The 27017-nt window shown below is 42.0% G+C and overlaps 1 protein-coding gene across 1 annotated transcript; it reads left to right on the plus strand.

The window, feature by feature from the left end:
* Positions 1–5310: 5310 nt before the first annotated feature.
* Positions 5311–18306, plus strand: ATP6AP2 (ATPase H+ transporting accessory protein 2). The gene is made up of 9 exons (XM_063343957.1): positions 5311–5503; positions 7908–8038; positions 10350–10478; positions 12816–12911; positions 13110–13247; positions 13618–13671; positions 15010–15159; positions 16230–16346; positions 17231–18306. The coding sequence occupies exons 1-9, from the start codon at positions 5431–5433 to the stop codon at positions 17423–17425; spliced, it is 1083 nt and encodes a 360-aa protein (XP_063200027.1). The 5' UTR covers positions 5311–5430; the 3' UTR covers positions 17426–18306.
* Positions 18307–27017: the final 8711 nt, after the last annotated feature.

Raw genomic sequence — 27017 nt, forward strand, 5'->3', positions numbered from 1 at the left:
TAGGAGCTTAGGCGAGTCAATCACCTCATCGATACCCTGCTCCAGCCACTACCGCTACTCAGACTGCAAACTCCGTGGGACGGGGACCTCCTTCTGCAAAACACGTGTATGGTGGCACTCTTGCCTTCAGTGAGCCTGGAGGTGCTGGCAAAGTCATAAACAAGCCCGTGGAGAGAACTGTTAGAAAATGTCAGGAGTCCACAGGAGCTGCATTGCAAGATCACAATTCTGACATTGCGACATTTTTACTGATACACAAAAGAGATGTACAGTTGTCTTTATATGATGTGCTTATAGAATCTAGCAAAAAGAACCTGAAAATGGGCTTCTCATGCATATTTGGAGGCCTTAACTGTAGCTCAGTCCCACAGATGAGAAAGCCAGCAATCTTCTTTAAGCCTACAAAGTCATCCATTGACTGACAGAAGTAAAAGAGAAAGGCATTTTTCCCTCCTTTCACAAAGAGGTATAGAAGACATCTCCACCTTTTAGAGAGGGCAGCACTTATATTTTGCTTATGATTTGAGTCTTCATGAAGTTGGCTCTGACACAGCCTAAGATTTATCTCAGTGACAAGTTTTTGTTTTTTTTTTTCTTTTGTTCTTGTTTTCAGTGGTTTTTTTTCAGTAATTCAGAAATTATTTGAGTTGTCTTTGATTAATTTAGACTTGGTGTTCACATTTGTAGGAATGACAACTGTGTCTGCTTACATAGATGGAGTCTGCAAACAGGGACAGGAGAGCTGAGACCACAAAGCAATTCAGCGGCAAGGACTAACAACTTTTCACGAGACCCATCTGTCAAGTTGCAACTAGTATAAATAGCCAAGCCACGCACAATTGTCTCCAGTCTCTCACCTCCCAGTTTCCTGGTACGCCAGGAGCCCCGAAACTAACTGCCCAACAGAGAGTCATTCAAACTTGTCCCGTTCCCCCACCACACCAGGACAGCGGGTGTCCAACTAACCGTACCATGTTAAACACATGTTCCATTAGCGTGTCAAGGTCAGAAAGCATCACAGAAAGAGTTTTATCTTCTCAATTTAATTTTAGAAGTGTACGCTTAGCTTCTGTGCATAGATTTGCTGTGAGACTGGAAAGCCTACTACCAAAGGGGATATTGCTCACTCCATGTATTTCTGGACCTGGTAACTCCAAATGGTACCTGGCACCGGGAATTCGTTCTTTCCCGTAGGATATGACTGGCTTGGTGTTTGCAGCATCTAGGCAAATATTCTCCAGTTAAAGCCCCGTTTTGGAAATAATGGTTGAGACAATTACTCCTGCTAGCAACTACACTCGATTTAGTAGTGATAGAATGAAACCAAATGATAACGCAGAAGTCCAGTACAAATGGCTGGCTCTTTGACTTAGCCTTTTCCTCACATTCCCTCTTCTACCATCATTTCATCCGCAATGCTGTTAGTACAGACAGGGCTCTAGGCAAAGGCAGCATCCAAACACCACATGAGCAATTCCTGCCCAAGACATTTTTGCACAGCACACTGCTAAAAGAGCCAGTGAATACTGGTATTTTGCCTACAGCTGGCACTTTGATTTTGTGACTGCTACTAGCAGTATATGGCTTTATAAAAATTATTTCTGACCTAATGTGCATGTTGTCTCATTTTTTTACTTGCCCTGAGCGGAAGCTCAGAATGAAATCAGTTTAACAGAATTTTACTGCGTGTAGATTTTGTCACAAGTATTGCTTACAGGATTACAAAACTCACTCTCTTCAAAGCACAGCTGGGATCTAAATTAAGCCTAGAGAAAATAGCTAGAACTCTGCCAGCCTGTAAACTGATGGTATTATTCTCTTATACTGGGCTTCACTGACATACAGATATACCCAGTGGGCACTGAAAACCAGTGTACAGAGTTAGTGAGACTTGACTGTTTCATAATAAAATTTATTGCTTCTATTTATTATTTTCCCAAAGAAGAAACCAAGATGAGAACAGGAAAACATAAGATAGAAGACAGAATTCTTCACAAACCATGTTTCTACTGCGATTTCAAGAAGAAAAGCAATTCAAGTAGCAGAGAAGGAATATAAGAATATCCAAATGCAGAACTCTGGTTTCTCTTCTGTTTCTAGAATTAAATTATAGTATTGCCAGCACGAAGAGTTCGGGAAAAAAAAGTGGAATGTGAACCCTACATTGCTGAAAATACAGTTCCTGCAGCGAATCCAAAAAATAAGATGACACTCTTTGGTTGTTGCATGACTTCCAGAGTGAATGCTTTATGGAAAACAGTGTCAAGATAATAAAAAAATTTGAAATGATTGCTAACGGGCATAGATATGAAACACAGACACAGTAACAGATACAAGAGAAACAACTTCTTTGAAACAGTCTTATTCACCCTGCCCTCTTCTTTTACACATCATATTTGTAAGAAATCTGTGATTTAGATGGAGAAACTTCTTCCCTTGCAAGCTCCTTTCCCTGTTCTGCACTTTCTGCTACATTCCCATCTAAAACACCACCACATCCACCTAATGCCCTCTTATAGTTTCACAAACTTACTGCTTTGAGCCACCCTTCTTATTTCTATGAACATTTTGGGTGTAGACCCAATCTGCAGGGAGGAGTGGGGGTAAGGAGGAGGATGCAGCTGTACAGCTCCTACTGTGAGAAGGCAACGCAGTGTATACCCATATTTGATGTCCTATGATCACCTACTTCAGACTACAAGTATCTTGGTGCAGGAACCATATTTTCCCAGATAGATAAAACTTTGTGAAATGTTGCTAAAATACACACAGTAAATAGCACACTACACTCGTCAAGTGAAGCGCCCAAGAGCCAGTAAATGCCAAAAATAAGGTAACTCACATAACCTTAATCCAGAACCCATGGGCAAACATGTTGTGATATCATTGTCAGTTTACAGGATAGGATACTTTTTTTTTTTAATATCGTCCTGCCTTCCTCAGTGCACAAACATGCTGGGCTCATTGAAAAAGCAATCATTCAATATCTTTGTTGTTCAGTGATCCAGGCCTTGTCTCTTGTATGCTCTTCTAATCCTACTCTGAAGGCAGAAAAGCCGATAAGGAAACAACTATTTTGATCATACTCTTTGCTACAGTATCTAGGTAATCTCACAAACCTTTGTTTGCATTTATTTTACAAAAGTTGTTATGTAGTGCTGGTTTTGTAATGCACAATACAGAGTAAACAATAAGTGAGTATTAATTTGAAGTGCTCATACCTTGCCTGGCTGATGAATTCGAGAGTACTCTACATATTTGGCATGGTTTTCATATTCAAAGTATAGTTTCCACCTGAGAACAGTGGGAGCAGTAGCTCCTCTTCATTTATGCAAATCAGCTCACAGACAAGGAGCAGACTATTATTGCCACCTATGAAAAGCTGGGTATGAGTGATTTGCCCATCGTCACACACTATCACGTGGCAGATGCAGGGATATAACTTTACTGTCTCAAATACCATTCTGATTGTTGTACGCACATTTTACTACCTGCCATTCTCCAACTCATTCACCGATTCTGAAAGATGCATCCCCTTTTTTGGTACAGAAACCGTGCTCAGGAAGATTTTCAGAGTATTTCTATAGTTGGCTGGAATTTCTAAATACATGGCAGAATAACTGGTCAGATAGCTGCATGGCTAGTAATCTCTGGCACATTCAGCACATAAATACAGTCTTACCATGTGGATATGACAGAGTTGCTGTGTTCCAGCAAAGCAGATAAAATACTCCCTAGCACTGCTGGATTTCCTGTGAACTTACACACATTGCTTTCTGAGGAATCCAGGACAGAAATAAAGACAGTTTTAATTATAGATGTTCTCCACAATAAATGGAGGTCTTAACCACCTATGCTACATGACAATTCACCCTCCAAGCCCAGTTTTCTCTGCCTCAACTTGCAGAAAATCTCCTCAAGATCCCTGAGCCTAAAAATGTAAAAAGACCCCAAGGAATACTCTCAATTGTTCATGGCATATTACAGGAATACTACACATACACTGAACAGCATGCACCCAGCTGCCTGCTTCTGTTACCAGAAAAAACAGCTGAAGTGAGATGAGCATGACTGCGGCAGCAAGTACGTATGTTACTGTAACTGATCTCAACAACAAACCTTCAGGGAAATGGGCAGGAACTTTCCAAACACTTCATCTCAAGTTGCACCAGGGGAGGTTTAGACTGCCTATTAGGAAAAATTTTTACACCGAAAGGGTTATTAAGAATTGGAACAGGCTGCTCAGGGAAGTGGTTGAGGTATTTAATTTCTGGAGGTATTTAAAAGACGGGTAGACATACTGCTTAGAGATATAGTTTAGATTAGTGACAGTTTTTGTCAGAGTTAGGCTGATGGCTGGACTTGATGATCTGAAAGGTCCCTTCCAACCTAGGCAATTCTATGATTCTATCTTGGCCCCTCTCCTCCACCAGTTTAGTAAACCCTCACCAGTTTAATGGACCCAATCAAGACCTTGAAGGCTGCTTCCCCCATAAATATCAAAACCACATACTATACGGCAGTGCCCAACTCACGGATTCAGCTCCGTTGCTTGCCTTTCAGGGGTGAAGTGCTGAGGCACGCATCAGGCATAAACGCAAAAACTTATTTTTTTTTTCCCCATTATTTCAAACCCCACTGAAAAGAGAAACCAAAAGGAAAGCCAACAACGACCACTCTTCCCCCCAAAACAAGCCCCCTCCCCCCCTTAACATGGATTCTTGTCGTCCCCTCTGTGCCTCCTCAGGTACATCCAGGATGAGGGCGAGGGCGAGTGCAAGACGAAGGGCCGGGGCCAGGGCCTACCTCACGGCCAAAGCCTCACAGCCGGAGGACCCGGCGCTACAGAGGTGCGAAAAAGGGGGAGCAGACGCCCTTGCTCTCTGAATGGTGCATTTAACTGTCAATCAGAGCTCCTTCCCTCCTCCCCCCTCCAACCGCGCGTCCCGTCGCCGTCATGCTGATGAGCGGTGTGAGGGACAAGGCCCCGATCCCTCGCACTCCGATTGGCCGAATCAGCCGTCAACTCACTCCGGGGAGGCTCCGCCTCCTCACCGGTCCCCGCTGAATCTACGGTGCGGCCAGGAAAATGATGCACAGATCTCTCACGATCCGATTGGCCAAGCGGGAACGCCACTCAAGTCAAGACCCCGCCCTCCCGGCGGGACGGCGCCTCAGCTGACCGGTCAGCCCCGTGACAGGGCGGGGGCGGGCCTCACTGCCGAATGGTCGGTTCCGTCAGTCACTCCTGCAGCGTCCCGCCCAGCCGCCCTGAATCTCACCTGCCGATTGGCTGCGGCCGTTGTCTGTCACCACAGCCTGGTGGGCGGGGCGCTCTGGCTTCTCTGTCCGACGGTGCGGCCGCCGGCCCGGCGTTTTCCCAGGCGGGCGTCTCCTCAGTGCGGCGGCCTGCCCGGCAGCGCGGCGAACATGGAGCGGCGCGGCGGGGCTTCCTGGGCCCTGGAGGTGGCGGTGCTGCTGCTGGCATCGGCTTGCTTCGCCGGTGAGCCGGGGCGGGGGGCGTGGGGGAGCCCTGCCGCAGGGGGCGGGCGGGGGCAGGGGGGCTGCGGAGGGACGTTGGGCGCCTCAGCGGGCCCGGCCGCAACGGTTGGCGAGGGGCGCGCGAGGCATTGCGGGCGGGGGCGGGAGGCGCGGGCCTTGCGGAGCCGGGAGTGGGGGGGGGATGGTGACCGGGGAGCGGGGTGTGTTTGTGTGTAGATACACGCCGTTTTATTACCTTGTACGAATTCTGCCACCTTTTACGAATTTTGCCATGGCTGGAGGCTTTTCTGTCAGACGTTGCGAGTCAGGCTCCTGCTCTGAGCTTCAGGCGGCTAGGCCGCCTATGTAGTTTTCGGTCAGCCTACCTCAGTTCTTCGGCGCAGGCCCGCAGAGGCTTTTGAGAGCCGAAGCTCTCCCCAGAGACCGCTTCGGTATGGTCAAAGTTTGATTAAGTTTTTTCTGTAGGTGGCTGGGCAGCAGTACACAGGATGAATTGCGTCTTGGAATTTAGTCTCTGGACTTCACTGAATATGCGTCCCAGTGGGATATTGTGGTCAAGCAGTTATAGCGTGTCTGAGGAAAAGGCTTGTGTTCCCAACTTCAGATTTAGCTTTGCTCATTGAGAACTTGCAAGGCAAATTTTTTACTAAAAAGGGTGACGCTCTGATTTTATCCACCTGAGCAACCTTGTCCCAACTAAGCCAATAAATAACATGTGTGACTGTCTTACAAGCCTTGTGGAAAATTAAAGCAATGTGTGAAATCCTGCACACTAAGCAAAAATGTTTGTAGCAATTTTGTAAATTCCTTCATAAGCAAATTGGTCTAGAAACACTTCTGTTCTCCAAATATGGGTTGGTACACCGTTAAAATTGGTAGCAGGCCATCCAATGAACACATATCAATTTTAAAACAAAAAAACACCGCTTGAATCTGCTCCATATAGATCAGTTGGTTTGGCCTGTTTCCTTCCGTTTGCCACTGTTCCCCAACCTGCATCTCAGGACTTTGTTCCTTTAGTATGTTTGTCATAATATAGCTCAGGTTTACTGTCAACATGTGTATGCATGATCATGATCCAGGCATTAAAACAGCATTTTCAAGGTCAGATTGGTTAAATTCATGTTAGGGAAGATTATAGCTGCACAATACATCAGTTTACTATTGCATTATTTTTGTAAATAGCCTTTAGATTTGCAGATGCCCTGGAAAACTATTTTTATATACCTGCTTGAATTGTTAACTAATTTCCAGTGATCATATGAGTAAATACTTGTTGTTGGTTTTTTTAGAAGATTATCTTACTCATGTAATTTTGGAGTATGTAGTCAGACTCATTGTAAAATTAGTACTTAAGCTTAGATGGCCTGCAAATATTTATTGTTCTCCTAGTTGATTTTCTTGAGTCCTGTATTAGATTAGTTTTCCTGTAGAAACATACATAGATTGCTCATTGGGGTGGGATATGTCTGAAGCTTTGTATTGTGCATGTTACTGCTTATATTCACCAAATAAGTCTTAAAATATATTTAGGCAATTGTTTGTGCACACAGTATTGCAGGTGTGCTTAAGTGACTTAAAAATAGGAAGCTAGACTGAAATTAGCCCATCTCTTTTTTTGTGGAGTGCTCTCTGACTTTATTATGCAATAAGTTACTGTCATCATAATACAGATTAGAAATAATGCTTTTAGTCAACTTTGCTATTCATGGTAATGGGAAAGAGAGGGTAGGAGGGGTCACAAATAAGTGAAAACCCAACATGAAAAGAAGTGTTACAGATTGTGGTTTCACACAATCAGCTTAGGTCCAGTACCTGGAGGAGGTAAAACATCTCTCAATATCATGTGGTTGAGAAGGCAGAGCAGAGACACCGGAGCTGTTCTGCAGAAGCCAGATCATTCCTGGCAGTGCTCTGTTTAAGCCGGCACCGACTCTGCTGATCCTCCTGGCTCTGGGTTCAGTGGCTCAGGCTGTTGTCTGCATGAAAAGAGATGTTATGCCAAGCAGTCCTGGAAGCAAACAAGCCGTGTTGGTGCAGAGTTGCTTGTGAGCTAATAGGATTTTGGAGTCTGCCTGGCTCTACTGAGAGTTAGCTTTCCCAGGTCAGAACTGGAACGCTGCTCACAACCTGCTAGTGAGTACGCAGAAGTGTACTGTGCTGTTGCTTGAATAATTGCCCTGCTTTTGTTGATGTGGTTTTGTCCTTCCTTAGTCATTGCTGTATAAAAACTTATTTTGTATTCCAGAGCATTAAATGATTGGTTCTCATTACTTGTGTTACATAAATTGATAGGTATGAGAGGGAGGAATAAGGAGTCTTAAAAGCTCTAATATGCTCTTTTTCTGTGATGTAAGAGAAAGATTGTGAAAACCGTAACAGCTTTTTTGTTTGTTTGTTTTTAGGTGTATGCGGTGATGAATTTAGTGTCTTACGATCACCTCAGTCAGTTGTTTTTCGAGATGGAAGTTGGCCCATTCCTGGCGAGCGGATCCCAGATGTAGCTGCATTATCCATGGGCTTTTCTGTTGAAGATGTATGTTTCAAGTCTTGATAAAACTAAAACTACAGACCTGATCACTTAACATGCAGATCTTCCTGTCATGTGCTGGAATGTGTAAAATATCATCCTGTTTTTCTTGAGGAATGCATGACTTATCAGAACGTGGTTTCCAAGCATAGAGCTCTGTCAGTCATATGAGCAGCAAAAGGCTGTGCTAGCCGGCTAATTTGAATCATCAGCTACAGAAGGAAGGAAGCCTGTGGAGTCTTTACTGTGATATTCTTCAGTACCTCTGAGACCCAACTACATGCTGTATCCTCCCATCCGTAGTCACATACTGAGAATCTGTGGAAACCACTGTCACTTCTTGCCTATGAGCTATATCTACAGGGCTCTGCTCTTGGGTACTCTGGCGATTGTGAGAAATGGCTTGGCTAGGCAGGCATTTTGTCAGCAAGCTTTTCTGCTGTGCATAGTTAACAAGGACAAATAAACCAAATAGTTAGGAAGTAATCCAAAGACTTGCAAACCTAATTTGTGGTAGTGTTTCCCAAATTAGGCTTTGGAATATAGCTTTGGTGATGTTTAAAGCAGGGCACATGAGTAGGAGCTCTTGGATTGATTGCATCTTGCCTACTGAATTTTTTGCTGGGCTTCAGTGATTGTTGAAGCAGTATGTGAAAGCTTAATAGCCAGGCGTTTTTAGCAGTGTCTGTGTGTGACCAGGTACTTAAAGCTACAAGCTGGAATATTCTCACAATGCTAGTGAGAGAGGCCAGTTCCCATTTCTTTCATACTGCAGCTAAGCAAGAGGTCAGATGACTCCGGTTTGAATACAGGTCTGTTTAGCCTGTGTTTTGGAATTTGTCTGAAAATATCTTGCTGTCAATTAATTATGCTTTTTTGTCATTAAACTAGTAACAGAAATTCATATGAGTAGTAATCCTAAGAAGTATATTTTGATTATTTTATCAAGAAAAAACAACACATTAGATGGTATTGTGTGCATTGCATGTAAAAACACCCAGCAAAACAGTGGGTTTGGGCCCGGTTTGAACAGTAGCCTTTTGGCATACTGATCATCTGAAGGTATAACATCGTTATCATGGACAAAAAATGTTTTTCAGTACTCATTCTGTGCCTTTTCCAAAGTTTGGAATTTGCTGTGATGGGTCCGTAGCATCCTTTAAAAATAGTTCTCTCTTAGTGTTATTTTAAATCCTAGAAGCAGCCAGGGAAGGAAGTGTTTAAATTACTCTGTTCAGTGAAGCGCTAAACCTGAAAGTTATCAGCATTGTCACTAAGGTGGAGATCACTGTGTAGGCAGCTTCCAACCCTGGTATGGCAAATACTGCTGGGCCCAAACGGTCACTTTGCAGTTTACGTCAAGGCTGTAGTCTAGCAACATAAACTGACAGCACAGTAGGTGCACTGTAGAGAATTTAGAATTCTTACCGCATTACGTTGGGGATTCTCAAAAACGATCATTCAGTATTCCTCCCTTGTTAAGGCAAGATTAAAAGGAACCCCTTTTTTGTTCCTGATGATGCTTTAAAAGGTTTTTCTTTTGTTTCTTTGAGGTGATACAGATCATGGTGTCGACGATATTTACTTCTAAATACCAAATAAATTGTTTTCATAAAACTTAAATAAGCAGTTATATTTTTATACAAATGGAGAAATCTCTTTGGATTCATTCCAAATAAATGAATTTGTACTTCGTGCCTGAATAAACCAGCCAGGTAGCTTTCACTGTGCTCTTACTGATACATAACTGTAGTAAGCTACTAAGGAGTCGTCTTGTGTTTCTATGCAAATTTATAAGTTTTAGATTAGTAGGCCATTGATACGATGGACACTCTTCTGCCTTTCCCTCCCCCATTTCTTTCTGGTACTGAAAATATCAAGATTTTAAATGTTTTAATGTACCTAAACCTGTTTCTGTGGTGTTTTGTGAAAGGGTTTGGTTTTGGTTTTGTTTTGTTTTGCTTTTTTTTTTTTTTTTAATTCAGCCTTCATTATTAGATACAAGCAATGATATTTCTAATTTAATTATGGGAAATAACTCTTGATATATCCAATATGTGTAATGCTTTCTCAGTGTAGACTTTGCTATGAAGTTACTTGCCGCTTTTAAACTAACAATTTCTTCATGGTTAACTTGAGGCAGCATTATTCAAGATGAAGGCATTCTGGTATTAACTAACTTTGCCGTGAAATTTCCAGTAGGCAGTCCTGCACAGAGATATTAACAACGTAGTGAGTTATTTTGCTGTAGTGGTGGGGGAAGGCTCCTCTCTTTGTCCCTGTGAAATACAAGGGTTTTTTTATCATTTTGTAATAGGATCTTTCCTGGCCTGGGCTTGCAGTGGGTGATCTGTTTCACAGACCACGAGCTACTGTGCTGGTAACAGTGAAGGGAGTAGACAAGCTGGCATTGCCTGTGAAAGGGATTTCCTACCCTATTGAGAACGTGAGTATCCACGTTTGGAACTGTTGCGTGATTTCTGTGGCTCTTATGATATAGTGAGAAGTACATGACTCTCTACTGTAGCCCTTGATGTTCAGTTATTTCTTACTTCGCTTGCGAAGTTCACATATCACCCTAGAATGATGGGTCAGGCTGTACAGATAAATAATCCAGTCAGACTCCTGTACAAGGTGAGAGGCCTTTAAGATCACCCACCCAGGTAGAGAATCCACTGCTTCCCATGGTAACTTTTTGATTCATAGTCAGAATCATTAACTTTTTTACTTTTTTTTGCTTCAGCTGAGTGTGAGTGGTAGAATTTTATATGATGACTCTTTGATGTACTGTATAGCCCTCTAAGCATTCTGAGTCCTCAAGTATTTGACTGTGAAATACAGCACTTTGAGACACAATTCGATTATACTGTATCAAAAAGACAACAAACAAACACCATTACATTTACCTGTCACTGTCTGTCTTTGCTGAGACTCTTGTCTCACACTTGTCACAGCATGACAGAATCATTTAGGTTGGAAAAGACCTCTTGAAGTCATGTAGTTCAACCCCCTGAACAAGCAGGGTCAGCTAGAGCAGGCTGTCCAGAACCGTATCCAGTTGGGTTTTGAATATCTCCATAGATGGAGACTCTACAACCTCTCTGGGCAACCTGTGCCAGTATTTGACCACCCTTACAATAAAAAAGCGTTTTCTTGTGTGAAATATAGAATTTCCTATTTTTAAATTTGTGCCCATTGTCTCTTCTCCTGTCATATGATTTTGTCCACGTGCATCTTAATGGGAGCACAGTAACTTGCGAAATATTGGTAACTGTAAAGTGTGTACTCCTTTATAAATACATTGTCTGCTTTAATCCATTTCGCTGCAGTATTGGACTGGTTGTTCATGTTGAGTTGTTGTTTGTCCAGCATGAACCCACAAACCCTTTTCAAATAAGTTGATTTTCAGGTTATCTCTAGTTAGTTAATTCTGCTTCTGCCTATCTTGGAAAACTTTGTTTTGCACTAGTTCACAATGCTTTTTGGCTCTATGCAACTGCTGTGCTCCTGTTAAGAATTATTATTTACCGTTTTATTATTTCAGTCAAACTGTGGAATCATCAGTGACAATGTTGAATAGTGTTTTGTTTAATATTGACACCCTGTTGCACACCCCAGGATGAGGTGATGACTCCCCTGTGAAATTACTTCTGCAGCTATCAGGCAGGCTTTTAATCTGTTTTAAAATATCAGCATTTAATTGGAATGTTATGTGGCTTTACATTGAACTCGAGTGAAATTCAGCTTAACAAAGATCTGCTTTCACATCAGCTTTCAAGCACAGCTCACTAGTTCGGGCATAGTTACATGTTGGCATTGCTGAAATGGTGCCTGGACCAAAACTGGTGTAGGATTGTCTGCACCTGACTGTAGGCGCTGCTAACTTGCAGAAGCCTTAAATATACTTGAAGTCTTCAGTTGTATTTGCATTTGTAACTTTGATAAAGTTCTGATGTGTACATAATGCATATTTTATTTCCTATTAATAGGAATTAATATTAATAATAGGAACTAATAGGAATAATAAAGTTAACTGCTGCAATGCCCCAAATGTATGCTGGCACAGCATTGGTTCTCCGATATTCAAGAATAGTTTCAAATGATCATCAATGAGTCCATGTTTGGGACTGCTGGGTACAAATTATCCTAGCTTACAGACTTACTAAAATTTGTTAGAAAAAATATTTTTATGCTCTTTAACTAGTGAATGGAAATGTGCCGTTCTACTTCTTTTTAGATGAAACCCAGAAGTAAGTGTTTTATTAGCTTGCCAGTAATGGCACTATACCATGATAGGATTTCTTTTATTCTCAGTAATTTTTTATATGTCTCTCTTCTTTGTTGTTTCAGCAGTTGATCTTTCTACTGGTATATTTTCATTCATCACTTTACTGTGGTTTATAACTTTCCAGTTGCACTAAGATTGGTTTCCTCTTTTGTATTGCTTCTGTATTTGTTGGTCTTGCTTTACTGATAAACAAGGCTATACTCTTAGCTTAAGTAAGCCTCTTAATTACACAATCACGGCCCCTTGGACTTCTTAAAAACATATCGTGTCTGCCATATGTACAAATAAATTGTCTGTTCATAGATACACAGCTGATGTTTTGTTTTGCACATTGACTCCTATTATTTGTTATTATCACTTTGGAAATATTCATACTCTTTGTTCAAAAAGAGGTTGTCCTATTTTTTCCAGACTTCTGTAGTTAAGCAAATTATCTCTTTCTATATCATTAGTCCCTGTTTTACCCCAAAATCTAACTAGATTTTTGTGTTCTAGGCTGTGCCCTTCAGTCTTGACAGTGTTGCGAATGCTATTCATACTTTGTTCTCTGAGGAAACTCCTGTGGTCTTGCAGCTAGCCCCCAGTGAGGAAGTGAGTATTGCTTTGCTGCTGATTCCAGATGTTCTAAATAGTAAACCTCTTTCCACTTGTGTGGCTGGAGTAAAGCCAGTTGATTATATAAAATATTTTGCATTGGAGAGAGATTGCAAGTATGATTGATTATTAATGTGTGCCTGGAAAAACTAAAAACTAACCTCTGTTTTTATTAAACAATGGCAATTATTGCAGAGAGTGTACATGGTGGGCAAGGCAAACTCTGTATTTGAAGATCTTTCTGTCACACTGCGCCAACTGCGAAACCGCTTATTCCAGGACAACTCCATTCTCAGCTCCCTTCCTCTCAATTCCCTCAGCAGAAACAATGAGGTAAAAAACTTTAATCAGTGGGAACTTTTACAATTTTTTTTTCTGATGTTCTTAGTTATCTTGTGCTTTTCCTTTTTTTTTTTTTTCCTCCCCTTCCCCCCCCCCCCCCCGCCCTCTTTTTTCCTTTTTTTTTCCCTTTGCTTTACCTAGGAGAGCTCACTCTAATTTTTTCTAACTGAATTTTAGGAACTAAGTTTTAAGGGTTTTTTGTAAGTAACTTTATCGAAAGAGTAATTTCCTTCTGGCATGTTCTGATGCCGTAGAAGACATAACCTGCCAAAAAATACTGAGACTTGCAACAAAATGAGACTTCCTTAACTTTGGTTTCATCAAAGGAAATATCTGTCTCTCTCTCTGCCTCTTCCCCCAGGTTGACTTGCTTTTTCTGTCAGAACTACAAGTCCTGCATGATATTGCAAGCCTGGTAAGGTTTTTTTGAAACACTTTCCCCATCTTGCGTCACAAATTTCAGAGATCTCCTTAAAGGTAGAGAAGCCCTAGCCAGGATACTTGGCAACCAGTGATATATATTCAAGTATGTCATCAGTTGGTTGCATCAGTTGAAATAATTAATTCTCAAGTTATTTGTATCGTCCCTGTCACTGGCAGAAGAAAATGAGAACCTTAATCATCTGTTCATTCTCTTGTATCGTGTTTGGTGAGAACAGGGGGAGTTCTGAGCTGCTATTTCTCCATACCTAAGACACCAGGAAGTACTCAATGAAGAATTCCTTGTTTTCTTACTTGAGAAGTATAATGGTAGTTAAGAACATGTTCTTTGCCCTGTCCACCATTTTACTTCAAAATATCACCATAATATTTTGTCTGAAAAGACTGCAGTGACTTTTGTAGCATGAATAGTGATGGTGATAGAAATATTCCAATGGAGGGGTGACCTTTTAATTCTTATGATCTTTTTACTAAGAAACTACTGCCTTTTTGCTGCGGTTTAGGTTTTGTTTTGGGTTTTGTTTTTTTTTCCTTTAAGCTGCAGCCCTCAACTACTTAAAGTGAAGGAAACAGTCATGAAAAACTCAGAAGTTCATGTTAGGTGAAGGGCTGGTGGAGAGAAATGGGACTTTTAAGAAAATGAGGTAGAACAACTTGGTTTTGTCTTGCGGACTAGAAATGCTGTAGTTAAAGTAGATGGGAAGATAGGAACTGACTAAATTCCTTGCTTTCAGGGACTATTCTCTTGTGCAGGCAAATGTCAGTGCTGCAGCTTCACGCTTGTAGAAGTGCAAGAATATCACTATTCTCCTTTGAGATAATTTGGATTATATTGGTTGGGTTTTATGACAATGGGATGATACTCCTTAAGTAAACTACTTTTGTACACAGGCAACAGCAAGGTAGAAGTTGCAACCTACTCAGTTTTGCAAGGGCCAGCTTCAGCAGAGGGAATAGTAGTATCCAAATGTTGTAGTTACGTGAGATTTTTTTTCTCCCAAGTTTTATTTTTATGGTGGTTACAGAACAAGAATTCTGATGTGAATAATTATAATGTTTCTTTTTAGTAGAGCTCTGTATTGCATGTATGTAACATGTACGATCATGTGCTTTTTTCTGTAGAATAAGAAAAGAAACAGTTGTGGACATCTTCTAGTTAAGTTGGCAAGAAATTCCACTTCCTAATCAATATGGAATATGACTGTGGAAAGTGAGGCTGAATTAGTCCCAGCAAATTGATTTTGTGAAATGTGTTTTTAAAAGTAACCTGTGTATTAATTAATTTCTTTCTGCCCTCAATGGTGTGCCAAAGCTGTCTCGACACAAGCACTTAGCCAAAGATCACTCTCCAGACCTGTATTCTCTGGAATTGGCTGGTTTGGAAGAGGTTGGAAAACGGTATGGGGAAGACTCTCAGCAGTTCAGGGATGCTTCTCAAATTCTTGTAGACTCTTTGCAAAAGGTACGCTTTCTACCTAATTAACAAAACTCACAGGAATACTAAAGAAATATTTTCTTTGTGTTAACTACAAGGGGTTAGTTTATTGACTATCTTCTGCTTTGAATTTTCACTTCATTAGTGATGGCTTGACTGATGCTTGTTTTTGTTGTTTTGTTTTCAAAATGTAGTTGTTCAGTTATAAAATTGAATGTTATACTTTGTCACTCTGGAAAGTGTTGACATGATTCTACAATGTGTTAGATATTCTGTATAAAGTAGTAGGAATATACTGATGTCAATATGACTCAGTGTGTTTGTTTTTCCTAAATAAGTATCTTGCACTTAAAACTGCCAGTATGTCTCTCAAAAACTGGCTCTCAGAAATGTGGAAATATATTTATCCCAGGGTACAGTCGTTAGTTTCTCCTTGCCCATAAAGCTATAGGAATCTAAATTTCCAGGCCTCTAAAATAACTGCTGTTCATCTTATCAAAAAGCTCAAGAAAGTAATTCTTTATCAGGTCTTTTGTAATCATTAGAAAAAATCTTAAAGGCTGGTCACTTTTGAGAGTTTCAAAAGCACGATGGAAAAGTGTTAAAAGCATGAACTTGCTAAGCCGAATAACTGTTTTCTCTAAACATTACTCTTTGGCCTCTTTGCAGTTAAGCAAATATATTTAAATAATAGACATATTAGTCTTCGTATGAGATTAAAATATTCAGGTTCATAATTTCCCATTGAAAGGCTGAGAACCTAAATATTTTGTTGAAACTGACAGACAGACAATTGGAAACTATATGGTGATGGACCTTTTGTAAAAGGGATGAAAGAATGAGTTTCAGCCCAGAAAGCAGTCACAAGCTACAGTCTGCTGAACAGTTTCTGAGGGGTTTTAAAGAGATGTTATAAACCAGGTGAAAGTTGGCACTTTCATAGTGGAATTCTAAAATAGTGTAAATTTTTACAACTTTCCATAAGCTTCTTATTCCTGAAGCTGTCATCTTATGGCTTAGTGCATCTTGCTAACAACGCTCTACTTAATTCCTGGCTACAGTGTAGGTTTTAAATTAAATCACTTTTGCTTTTCCAGTTTGCAGATGAGATGTTTAATCTGTACAGCGGGAATGCAGTAGTAGAAGTGGTGGCTGTAAAGGCGTTTAATTCTCCCCTCATGAGGAAGACTCGCTCCATTCTCCAGTCTTCAGAGGTAGTAGATGCACATTTTTCTATATATAACTTATTAAAAGTGATCCATCACTACTTTACTGGAGCGTAACTTTTTTTTAAGGACTGACTATGATTTAGGCACAGGTGCAAAGAGGTCAGCTTACCTGTCTTGATCTTCTTCTAATCATATAGTAATTTAGGTTGAAGAGGGCCTCTGGAGGTCATCTAGTGCAATCTACTGCTCAAAGCAGGATTAATTTAGTAGTTAGATCAGGCTCCTCAGGTCCTTGTCCAGCCAAGTTCTTGAAAAGTCCACGGCTGGAAGTTCCACAGCCTTTCTGCACAGCTTGTTCCAAAGTCTTAACCACTTTCACTGTGAAAACTTTTTCCCTTATGAAAACTTTTTCCCTTATGTCTTGTTAGAGTTTCCATTTCTGCTGTTTTCTCCCCAGTAACAGTATTGCATGTGAGTCTTGCCTCCTGGGTGGGGAAAAAATTGTTTTCCTTGACTTGCTGCCTGCACTCCAGATGCAGTCCAGGATGCAGTTGCCCTGCATCATTGTAGGGGCACGCTGCAGACTCCTGTTTGTTCCCCTTGTCCACCAGGACGTTTTGGTCCCTCTCTGCAGGGCTGCTGCCCAGCCAGTCAGTCCCCAGCCTGTGCCGTCACGTCGGGTTATTCTCTCCCAGGTGCAGGGCTTTGCATTCGTCCTAACTGAATTTCATGAGGCTCCTGTCAGCCCGTTCTTTTGGATTCCCATTAATGTCGGTCACATAATCACTTTTGCATTTTGTCCCCCAGCACCAAAATTGTCTAGACAAAAATGTATCTCTCCTATTCAGATTGCTCAGATTTTTGATTGCTCAGAATGTGTTTTGTATGCGAGCTAACTTTAGAGTAATACACATTTTTCTTTATTACAGAGCAAAAAGGAAAATCCGTATAACCTTGCCTATCCATATAACTACAACTACTCTGTAATCTTCAACATTATTCTGTGGATGATGATAGGTCTTGCTTTAGCTGTGATAGTTATCTCCTACAACCTCTGGAACATGGATCCTGGGTATGACAGCATTATTTACAGGATGACAAATCAGAAGATAAGAATGGATTGAACTGCACTGTATTTTGGCTCAAGGCAATGATGAAGAGTAAGGTCTCCTTCAAACTGTGTGGAAAACAAATATTCTGACATGGTTAATTGTGGAATTTTTTTAAAGGTGTATTTATTTCTACGTATTTTTTTCCCTCAAGTCTATTTTAAATGTTAGTAGTAGCACCAGATGGGATTTAGAACTTGAAATCTGCTTGTTTAAAAAAAAAAAAAAAGAGCAATCCTCAAAGTAATTGTTATTAAAGTAACATCATTCCATTTTTTTAATCATGTAACATGAGTTTTTGAAATGCCCTGTACTGCCTGTGACTGTGTGCAAAACAGATAAATTGAAATTATGATAGCAACATGTTGTTTGAAACTTTTACACTGGAAGATTAGAAATTATAGCTAAATTGTTGTGTTGTATATTATGAACCAGTTGTAAATGTTTGATGTAAATATTTATAATGGCTATATGTAACTTCAGAGAGGATAGTAATTATTCTTTAGTAAAATACTAAATATAGAAATATTTCTACAAGACTACAATTCTCGTGGCACAAATGACATTTTGATCTCATGTTGATGGCTCAGAAAGATCCTTTACCTAGAACGTCAATGGTTTGGAGGTAAATAACACTAGTGTGGCTGGTCTATACAGTGGAGAGACTATAAATATTGAAGTAGCACCAGTCTGATCATGGTCTAACGTCACGTATAGTTGAAAGTTCCTGTTATGATGCTTCATATTCCTTCCATTTGTGTTGATGCTATTATTAAAAACAAAAAATCAATTCTTTTTGATGATAAGAGTGGACCAACACTTGATTTAAGTATACCTGGATTATTAGTCCTGCTTCAACTATTCAATAAAACAAAGAACGGTCGTTCTTGAATGCATTTACTCTTTGTGGCTTCATAGGTGTGGCTACTTCTGTTAACTGTTAGCTCAGCTGAATAGAGTGGGTGCTGGCAGCCTCCTTTATGTGGCAGTGGGCCTAAGTCTATAAAAGTTTAGTTTTAACTGTCTTTCAAAAGCCAATGTTGGAAGATCACCTTGTGTGGATTAAATTTCCTAAACCAAATAGTGTAGTTAAAACAAGTGGTTAATCTGTGGTACGAATCTTTTTTTACTTTTCAGAAACTCGTTTGCTCTTCTGGTAAAAGGAATTCTTCAAGGCTGCAGCAATGAGAATGGAAGCTACTTTTTTCATGTTCTAAGGACATTCTCTAATGTCCTTAACTTTGCCTATTGTTAAGACAGATTTGTTCCACTTCCAGAAAAGATCTGCTCATTGAATTTGTCTTATTGGGAATGTCAGATTTGGAGGGGTTGAGATTGTTCATCTCTTGGAGATCCTGGACAACGCTTCCTGTTGAATTGAGTAACGGGCTGCAGCTTTGTCCAAGTCCAGAAAAACCCAGTTGAGTGTATGTTATAATCATTTGAAATTACTTTTACTGGCACTTTAAAGTTAGTCTGGGTGATTAAGATCAATAGACAGAAAGGAAGAGTTGCCCTGCCAGTTTCTCTGACAGGAATGTGTAGTCTCATTATTGAACATTCTGTGACACACTTTTGGTGTTTTGATGAGAATCAAATCCATCTGATGAAGTGGTACAACTTTATTATGAAAACAATTAAAATACAGCTCATCCCGTTTGATAGTCACGAACCCTAATGTTTTAAGTAAACTATTACGTGGTAGTCTGGTTGTTTTTTTTTTAAATTTCTTTGAGATTGCTTAATATGGAAGATGTTACCCCAGAACTTCAGTAGGAAGCACGATGTAGGGTAAAAAAGGGGCTAGTTCATTAATAGTAGAATATTTCCAACTAAATTATACCTTAAAAAAATTACATATGCAGCAGGAGGAAGAATGACCACTGTCAGGTTACTGCCAGATTGCAGGGAGCAGTTTGCAGAGAAAGGTAAGGCAAAGGTAAATGCTCTAAGAATATTTAGAAGTTTGCCCTGTTTTCAGCTGTCTTGGACATAAAGCAGTTGAAAAAGAGTAAGCTGTTTTCTGGGATTCTGCTTGACCTAAACAATACTAAGAGGTTTAAAATGTTAAAATATTCTTTTAAAAAACAGTGCTGCAATAGGTTCCCTGATATTTTAAATCACTTTTTGAAGCTTCTAATTGCCGATTTACCATTGTTAAGTCTTTTTGTATCAATTCCCTTATTCCTTAAGGAGATGCTTAAGCTCCATTTCTGAGACTTGTTACATGAACTTTCTGGTCAATTGCAACACTTGCTACAATGTACAGCAATCACAAAATGTGCTAAAGTGACCCTATGTGCTATTAGGAATGAGCTCAGCTCTGCCACCAGAGTAGAGCTGCCGTAATTCACTTAAAGGAAACGGGAAGCGTCATTGTGACAGACTCTTTCTGAAGAACCTTTTGGCGAGGTTCTGTCAGAGGGAAGAACAGTATCTGCAGTAAAAATACGCTACATTGTGATTCTGATAGGCCAAGCACTGTAGTATCAGAATTTTTGAGAGAGTTCACCTGCTTTTATCGGCGATAAGTAGCTAAAATTGTGGCTTTGTAGAGAGTGTTTCAGCAAGGCCTTTTAAGGAGGGGAAAAAAAAAAGGGTTAAAACATGTTGGGCATCTACTATCTAGTACTGGGACTTCCAATGTTTCTGCAAGATTAGGCTGTCGGGCTATGGGTTCTTCATTTTAAGCAAAGAGAAGTGTTGATTGCCTGATAATTAGTCATTCTATAGACTTGATGAGGATTTACTTCAGCTTGAGCTTCTCACTGGTCTACGTTGAATTAATGCAGTCCTAGTTTACTTAATTCAGAGTTTTAATTAGATTAATAGTCCACTTCAGATCAGGTGCAGAGTTTTACAGGAACTAATTGTTTAAAGTGACTGTGTAATTAAGACTGTAAGTCTTTAACGACTGCATGCCAGGTATACCTAGGGTAGCTATATTGTAATCGGTCTGAAGTTGGCAGTGTGGAGTTTGTTTAAATGCAGGACCTGCTGTGGAGGTGGTCATCCTCTCAGCTCTGTTTCCACTCTGTTCTTGCTGCTACTGTAGGCTCTAATGTTACTTTTTAAAGCTGGTCTTAGACTACTTCGAAGGGCACATTTGAGTTCCCACTTCTCATGTTAGTACCACATTTATTTGTTCTCGTGGCTGCAGGCCCCCAGCTGGTACTAAAGGTGCTTTGGAGCACTCTAACGTGCGCAATTTCTTAAATACCTCTTGCTTTGTTTAGCACAAGCTACTTTTTGAACCACTCTGAAGCCACCGTGCTTTAGTTCGAGCCAGGTAAGAAGACACATTATATCGTACAACAGTACTGGGCCTTAACTGCTAATCAAATAAGAACTTACAATACGAATCCCTGAGCCAGGAGTAGCCTTTTCATATTTAGAATTCAGTTAATTATGATGAAAGTGCTGTCAACATCATTAGACCTGCTATTGATCATTCTCTTTAATCTTCCCAAGAATATAAATTGTAAAAAGATTTATGTGATATGGCAGAAATTGTAGGGTTTGCGTACAGAGCTAGTAGGAAAGCAACGAAACTGTCATGCGAAGCTCTGGGGAGGAAGACGACAGAAGCCCCCAGTTTTGTTTTCCAAAGGGAAGTTATCACCGTTCTTCTGAGGCGCTCCTGCGAGGGCCAAGGGAGGGAGAGGGGTGCAAGGAAAATGTAGCCTGTGTCGGGATCCTGTCTGCTCGAAGTGAGAAGGGCAGGAGAGTCATCATGCAACATTCAGCAGCAAGCACCTTTCAGCCAGGCCGGGAAAGGCTTGGTGCGGTGTTGCCTGTGGGACTTAGGATGTAACCGCTGCAGGGAGTGTTGATCTGGTCACCAAAGAGAGTTTTGCCGTGGGGAGCTTGGCCTCGGGCAAAAAGGGTGAGATGTATTTGACGGGGTTTGCTTCAGAGCTTAGTCGTGTGGTGTCCAGTATTTGGATCGGGGAGTACCTGGGGCCCGGGTATCTCTTCTCGTGAAGTGCTGACATTTCTGAAAAAGGAGAGTGTTTCGAGTCAGAATTGAAGCCTGAGCATCGCTCTTGATAGTAAGATGGAAAAGAGAAAATAAGCCGTAAAAGAAAGGGTTCTTTTAAGAGCCAGTATGCTGCTTTTCCTAGATAATTCCCCAAAGTCTAAACTCGGCAGAAGGGAGCTATAACCTAGGCTTTGCCATCGCCTCAACTTCCCAGACTTCTCTGTGGCAGGCATGGCAGCTTTCTGAGTTCTTCCAGCCAACGCACTGTTCTTGCAACGTACAGGCACGGGAAACATAAAGCAGATCTGCGATGTGCAAATGTTATGTTCAAGTCTTAAAAAGGAAGTGGAAATGAAGAAACCATGTTGAAATAAATGCAAATGTTGAGCAACCTTGCAAGTGATTGCTGGGATTTATAGGTCAGCCTTAATGGAGGCGACAAGGACACTGCCAGAGCCTAGTGTAAGGAGAGAAGCATCTGTCTCAAAACAAAGCAAATCAAAACCCCCACAATAACAATGACCTTTGGAATCCTATTATTGTCACTATTTTTTGTCTATGGTGAAATGTGTTTTAGCTTTGAGCTAAAATTCCCAAATATTCTCGAAAAAAAATTAGATTCCTTGTTTTAGCAAGGGTTGGGGACTGTCTTGCATTTTAAAATTTTCTCTTCTGCAGGCTCTGAACTATATTCTTCGGAATTTAATCTTTGTAGAGATGAGAGAGGGGATCCACACAAGTATTGCAGGACAGAAAAGGAGGCAGATCAAGGAAGACAGAAGTGGAACTGTAAGATTTCAAATCCAGCAGAACAAAAGAAATGGGAATAAATGAGGCACCCAGGAGCTTATTTTCGGTCCTGTTCAGCCAATAACAAGGTGTTGCTGTGGAGGGACTACAATTACTTGGAAGGCACTAAATGATAAAGGGCTTCTGCAGCTCACGGCCTGAAGGATGGAAGAGAAATGAGTGAGAGATGGGTGCTGTACACATCCCTGCAGGAGCAGGGCTGGTATGTGGTGTGTCACTGGATTGGAGAGCGGAGATTCCAAGAACTCCCTTTGTGAAGAGCTGGCACAGATGCTGGCGCCGCTGCTCCCAAAACCTCTCCAGGCACTGCTTGCAACCACAGACCGCAGCAAGTCTCTGAACTGTGACCGCTCCTGGGCAAGCCGTTGGTCTTGTAAATGTCTGCAATCTCCTGGTCCAGTGACAAATTTGGGTCCCTCAGCTTGGGTTTTTTTTTTTTTGAGGAAATATCTCATAGTCAACGAAGCACTAGCAGATGTTCCAGCACTTCCCATACTTCTCAGAGCAATGCAGCTTCTGTGAAATCACTGTTCTTTCTGCTCAGACTTGTCCTGCCTGACCAACGATGAGGTACAGGGCACGGAAAGCCCAGGTGACCACAGTCCTCCCAAATAAACGGAGCAGAAGCTGATGGATGGCATGAAGCCACGCATCCAAATAACCTGCTCCAGTGCACTTTCCTACCTGAGCTGCTGGAAAATCAACTGCTACTGGTGGTGTCTGTCTGTGATGGGCAGGGGATGGATCTGCTGAAAGGCTGTCTAAAACCAGGAACGGACAGGTGGTGCCCTGAAACTGTAGAGGTTCTGATAGATGTCTACAACAAAATTATTAGGAGTCCTTGTCTAGAATAGGTCAAAAAGGCACGCTAAATTGCATCTGTACTCAAGAGTGGTTGAGGACAGCTTTTAGAATATAAACCCCATCTTTAAATAGGGACTGACTTACCTTCCCAGTGCACTTTCAGAGTTTAAAGAGATTCTTCTATTGCTGAAGAACAGCTTCACACTAAAGGACTCCACCAATCCAATTTAGTAATGCCATCAATGTCACCCAGCATCACCAGAAATACATAGCTACGTTCTTGGCATGAATACACATCATAAAATATTTAGAGTGTTTCATAAGGGAAACAAAATTCATGGTTGCGCCAAATGTTTTTATAAAGGCAGTCAAATTCCACTTTAATTATGTTCCAGTGCATGAATTTATGATGACAAATTTACATGCCCTTAATCTAGTGAGCATATGCTTTTCATTAGGCGATGGGAATAGAAGCAATATGGCTAAGATGATAAATTCATAGTAATTTAGCTGGTAGCTTATAGCCAACACTGTAAGGTCACTGACTTGAAAGACTTCAGTGCTGCCTACCTACTTATCTGCTTAACCCCCTTACTTTAAGTACTTCCTTAAAACGCCACGGTCAAAGTACCCCAGGAATTGATAAAAAAAAAAAAAAAGTCTGGTGCAATACCTGTGTAATCAGTTACAGCATTTGGAACACAGCACAGCTAAACGGGAGCTCTAACTACATCCTTCGGTAGGTCATCAATCAAAATCTTGACTAATCTACAGCATCAGCTTGGAAAGAAAGAAAAACCTTTAAGTGATCAGACTGCTCGCGGCTCCTAAGAATCTATTTCTGTTGCGCTCAGCCTCTGCTGCAGCAAAAAAAAAAGGGAGGGGGAAAAAAACCAAAACCCAACCATAAAGCCAGCTATACCGATTATTTTCATGCGACCTATCTCCAATGTTTCAGCTAGTTGCCAGAGTCCAGAGGAGGCAGCTCGGACTCCACCGCCAGCGCTTCCCACGGCTGAGTCGCCACCTCCGCAGCTGCTGGAGCACCTCTGACCGGGGCAGCCAACCCCGGGAAAGTCATCAGCTTTGCAAAGAGGTGAGCTGGTGTAACCGAAGCCCCCTTGGCGAATGTGCAGCTCTGTAAACCTTCAGGGAGGTGAGCCCGAGGTTATTGTATCTGTCCCTGGGGGCAGAGAGGCTCTGTTTCATGGCTGAGCGTCGTCTTTATTTCCAAGGGAAGTGAGTCAGAGTAGCTCTGGGTGACCTGCAAGGAAAATGTGCTAGAAAAAGGAAGGGCAATCACCTGTCAGTCGTGCAGAGCAGCAGATGGGGTGAGGAGGCATAACTGCAAAAAGCAAAAACTAAGATAAGCACTCTCTATATACAAACTGGTCTTGATGTCTTCCTGCACGCGTGCACACGCACCGTTATAATGGTCTTTACAAATGTAACGCTGGAAAAAGAGGTTTCCTCCCCCTATTCAAAAAAGTTACTTTTATTAAAAAGTGGACATATTTTTACATTCTTTCCATATTTTAAAGGAGACTAAAAAAAAAAAAAGTATGCTCAATATTTTGTAAAAATGAGGATTTATAAGCTCATAGGAATACACACATCTAGAAAGATGGCCAGTAAAAACATCTGCAGGAAAACTGTGCCCATACCAGTAATATCCCAAAGGTGCTGCGGAAACTGGCTTTGATGTGTGTTACTTTTGGAGAAAAACAAAACAAGCATACCAAAAATAAGCACAAGCGAATCAGGAAAATAAGCGTGCCGGGGCACAAGCGGTACGGTCAAAGCATAATGGCCTCCGTGTCAGCCTGCAGCACAGCGGTCACTTTAATTTTGCCTTTGTCCCCTAACTACTGTTTTTTATCCAAGGGAATGGGAAAGTCAGTACTAGAGGGAACGCAGAGGGAGTCACAGGAGCCAGGCACAACACTGAAAGCCACGATACCTCCTGCAGGCAGCTGCAGGTGCCGCGGGACGCGTGCCAAGCCTGTGGCCACCAGCCCCCTCCGTCCTCTTTCCCAACTTTTAGGAAGCTCAGGGGCACAAGCTGCCTGCACCCCACAGGGACCCCACGCTGCTGGGCACAGGCAGCCCCCAGCCCGCTGCCCCCTCTTCACGCTTCCCCACAGCAATGCCCAGGAGCAGCTCGTCCCAACGGCAGCGGAAAGCCTGAGACTTTAGAAAGTCATTCCAGGGCAGCGCTCCCTCGAAGTCTGTCTTCCCTGGAATCTCAGGGCAGAGCTGGAGCCTCCCGTGCTCCCAGCAAGGAGGTTGCTGCTGGGACAAACTGCTCCATCCCAGGAACTTTGCTTGGGAAAGAAGCCTCTGAACAGGTTGCCCAGAGAAGCTGTGGAAGCCCCATCCCTGGCAGTGTTCAAGGCCAGGCTGGATGGGGCTTTGAGCAGCCTGGTCTAGTGGGAGGTGTCCCTGCCCAGGGCAGGGGGTTGGGACTAGATGGTCTTTAAGGTCCCTTCCAACCCGAACCGTTCTGTGACTCTATGATACTATGTCGCAATAGGAGTCATGATCATCATCATGAGACCGGCTTCCTTGTCTTGAAAGGACAGTCTAGATGTAAGCATCACAAACAACCATTCCGCATTTTAGTTCCTCCTATGCTGCCCTTTTTTTTTTTTTACCTTCTGTTATCCCAGAGCTTCCCAGGAGTTCATCCACACAAATCACCTTTATTTCTCCTTTCCACCCTGTGTTTGGCCACTTCCACACCACAGACCTGGTTCTTAACAAATTCCACAGCTGCTGAAATATCCAGATTGTTGGCAATGGTGAAGGAAGTCCCGGTTGCTAGCATTTCCAGCGCTGTGGAGGAGTCATTAGTTACTGTAGCCTAAATTAACTATCTGGCAGAGCGGAAAAAAAAAATCTTAAAATCCTGTCTTTAAACCCTGTTGCCTGCCAAATTCCTTTAGGAATTTCCCTGCAATGTGCAACATAGCCTTCGCTAGAAAATAAATACATTTACTTTCTTACCTTCATTTTTTTCCTCCTCAAGCTTTTCTTCTCCAGTCTGTGTTAAAATTTGGTTTCTGTTTTTCAAAGCATTGTAGCCTCTGCACTCCTTTCCTTCAAGGAGTTCTTTGTTATCAGCATCTTTTACAAGTACAGGAGTAGCACAAATAGACAAAAATATTCTAACTCAATCAATTATAACCACGTAAAGAAGTGCCTCATTTTCCTCATAGCTGATGTCTAATGTGAACCTGTGTGTTTTCTAGTCAGAAATAAACATTTCTGATCTTGGACTCTCCCACAAACTGCAAAAAATAACTGTGGTTCAATGATTTTAAAAGCACAAGCTATGGATCAGAGTCAGGATCTAGAAAAGACCAAGCTACAGAAAACACCTGGAACAAACGGGTTACGGCGCTGGCAGGTTCTTTAACACCTCCCAGTGTTAAAAACCACCCAGGCTGTGACTGGCCAGCTTCTGGGACTTTGCCATCTGAAAAGCCGGCATTTTCCTAAATGCTCTTGTGAAAGCGGCGGCTCAGTGAGAAGCAGGACGTGGTGTGAAAGATCCGGTTGTTTCCCGGCCCGTCGAAGTCAGAGCAGCCTCCGACGACCCCGCTTGGCCACAGCACGGACCCAGCCGCCCATGGCACAGATCATTCAGTCATCGTCTCACCTTGTCATTTACACCCGGAATGGAAATGTGGAGCCCCCCCTGTCCCCGACCAGAACAGGGGGGCAATCCCAGCTGCCCGTGCCCCATTTTCAGCTGTGTCCCCCCAGCACCTGCCACAGGATGGCCTGAGCCCCCCTGGGGCAGCTCCCCCCAGCCTGCCTGCGCACGCAGGGAAAGTGGGCAAAAGAAAAAAAGAAGAAAATCGGTTTGCAGCCTTACAATCAAGTTGTCCTTGAGAGCAGCGAGGCCGCCGGGGACGCCGGCTCCGAGGAACGCCTGCTCGGACCTGGCAAACCTACGGCTGCCCTGAGAAACTCCCACCACCAGAGCCATTCCTGGGAGCAGCGATA

The sequence above is a fragment of the Chroicocephalus ridibundus genome, chromosome 1, assembly GCF_963924245.1.
Source record: "Chroicocephalus ridibundus chromosome 1, bChrRid1.1, whole genome shotgun sequence".
NCBI classification, from domain to species: domain Eukaryota; kingdom Metazoa; phylum Chordata; class Aves; order Charadriiformes; family Laridae; genus Chroicocephalus; species Chroicocephalus ridibundus.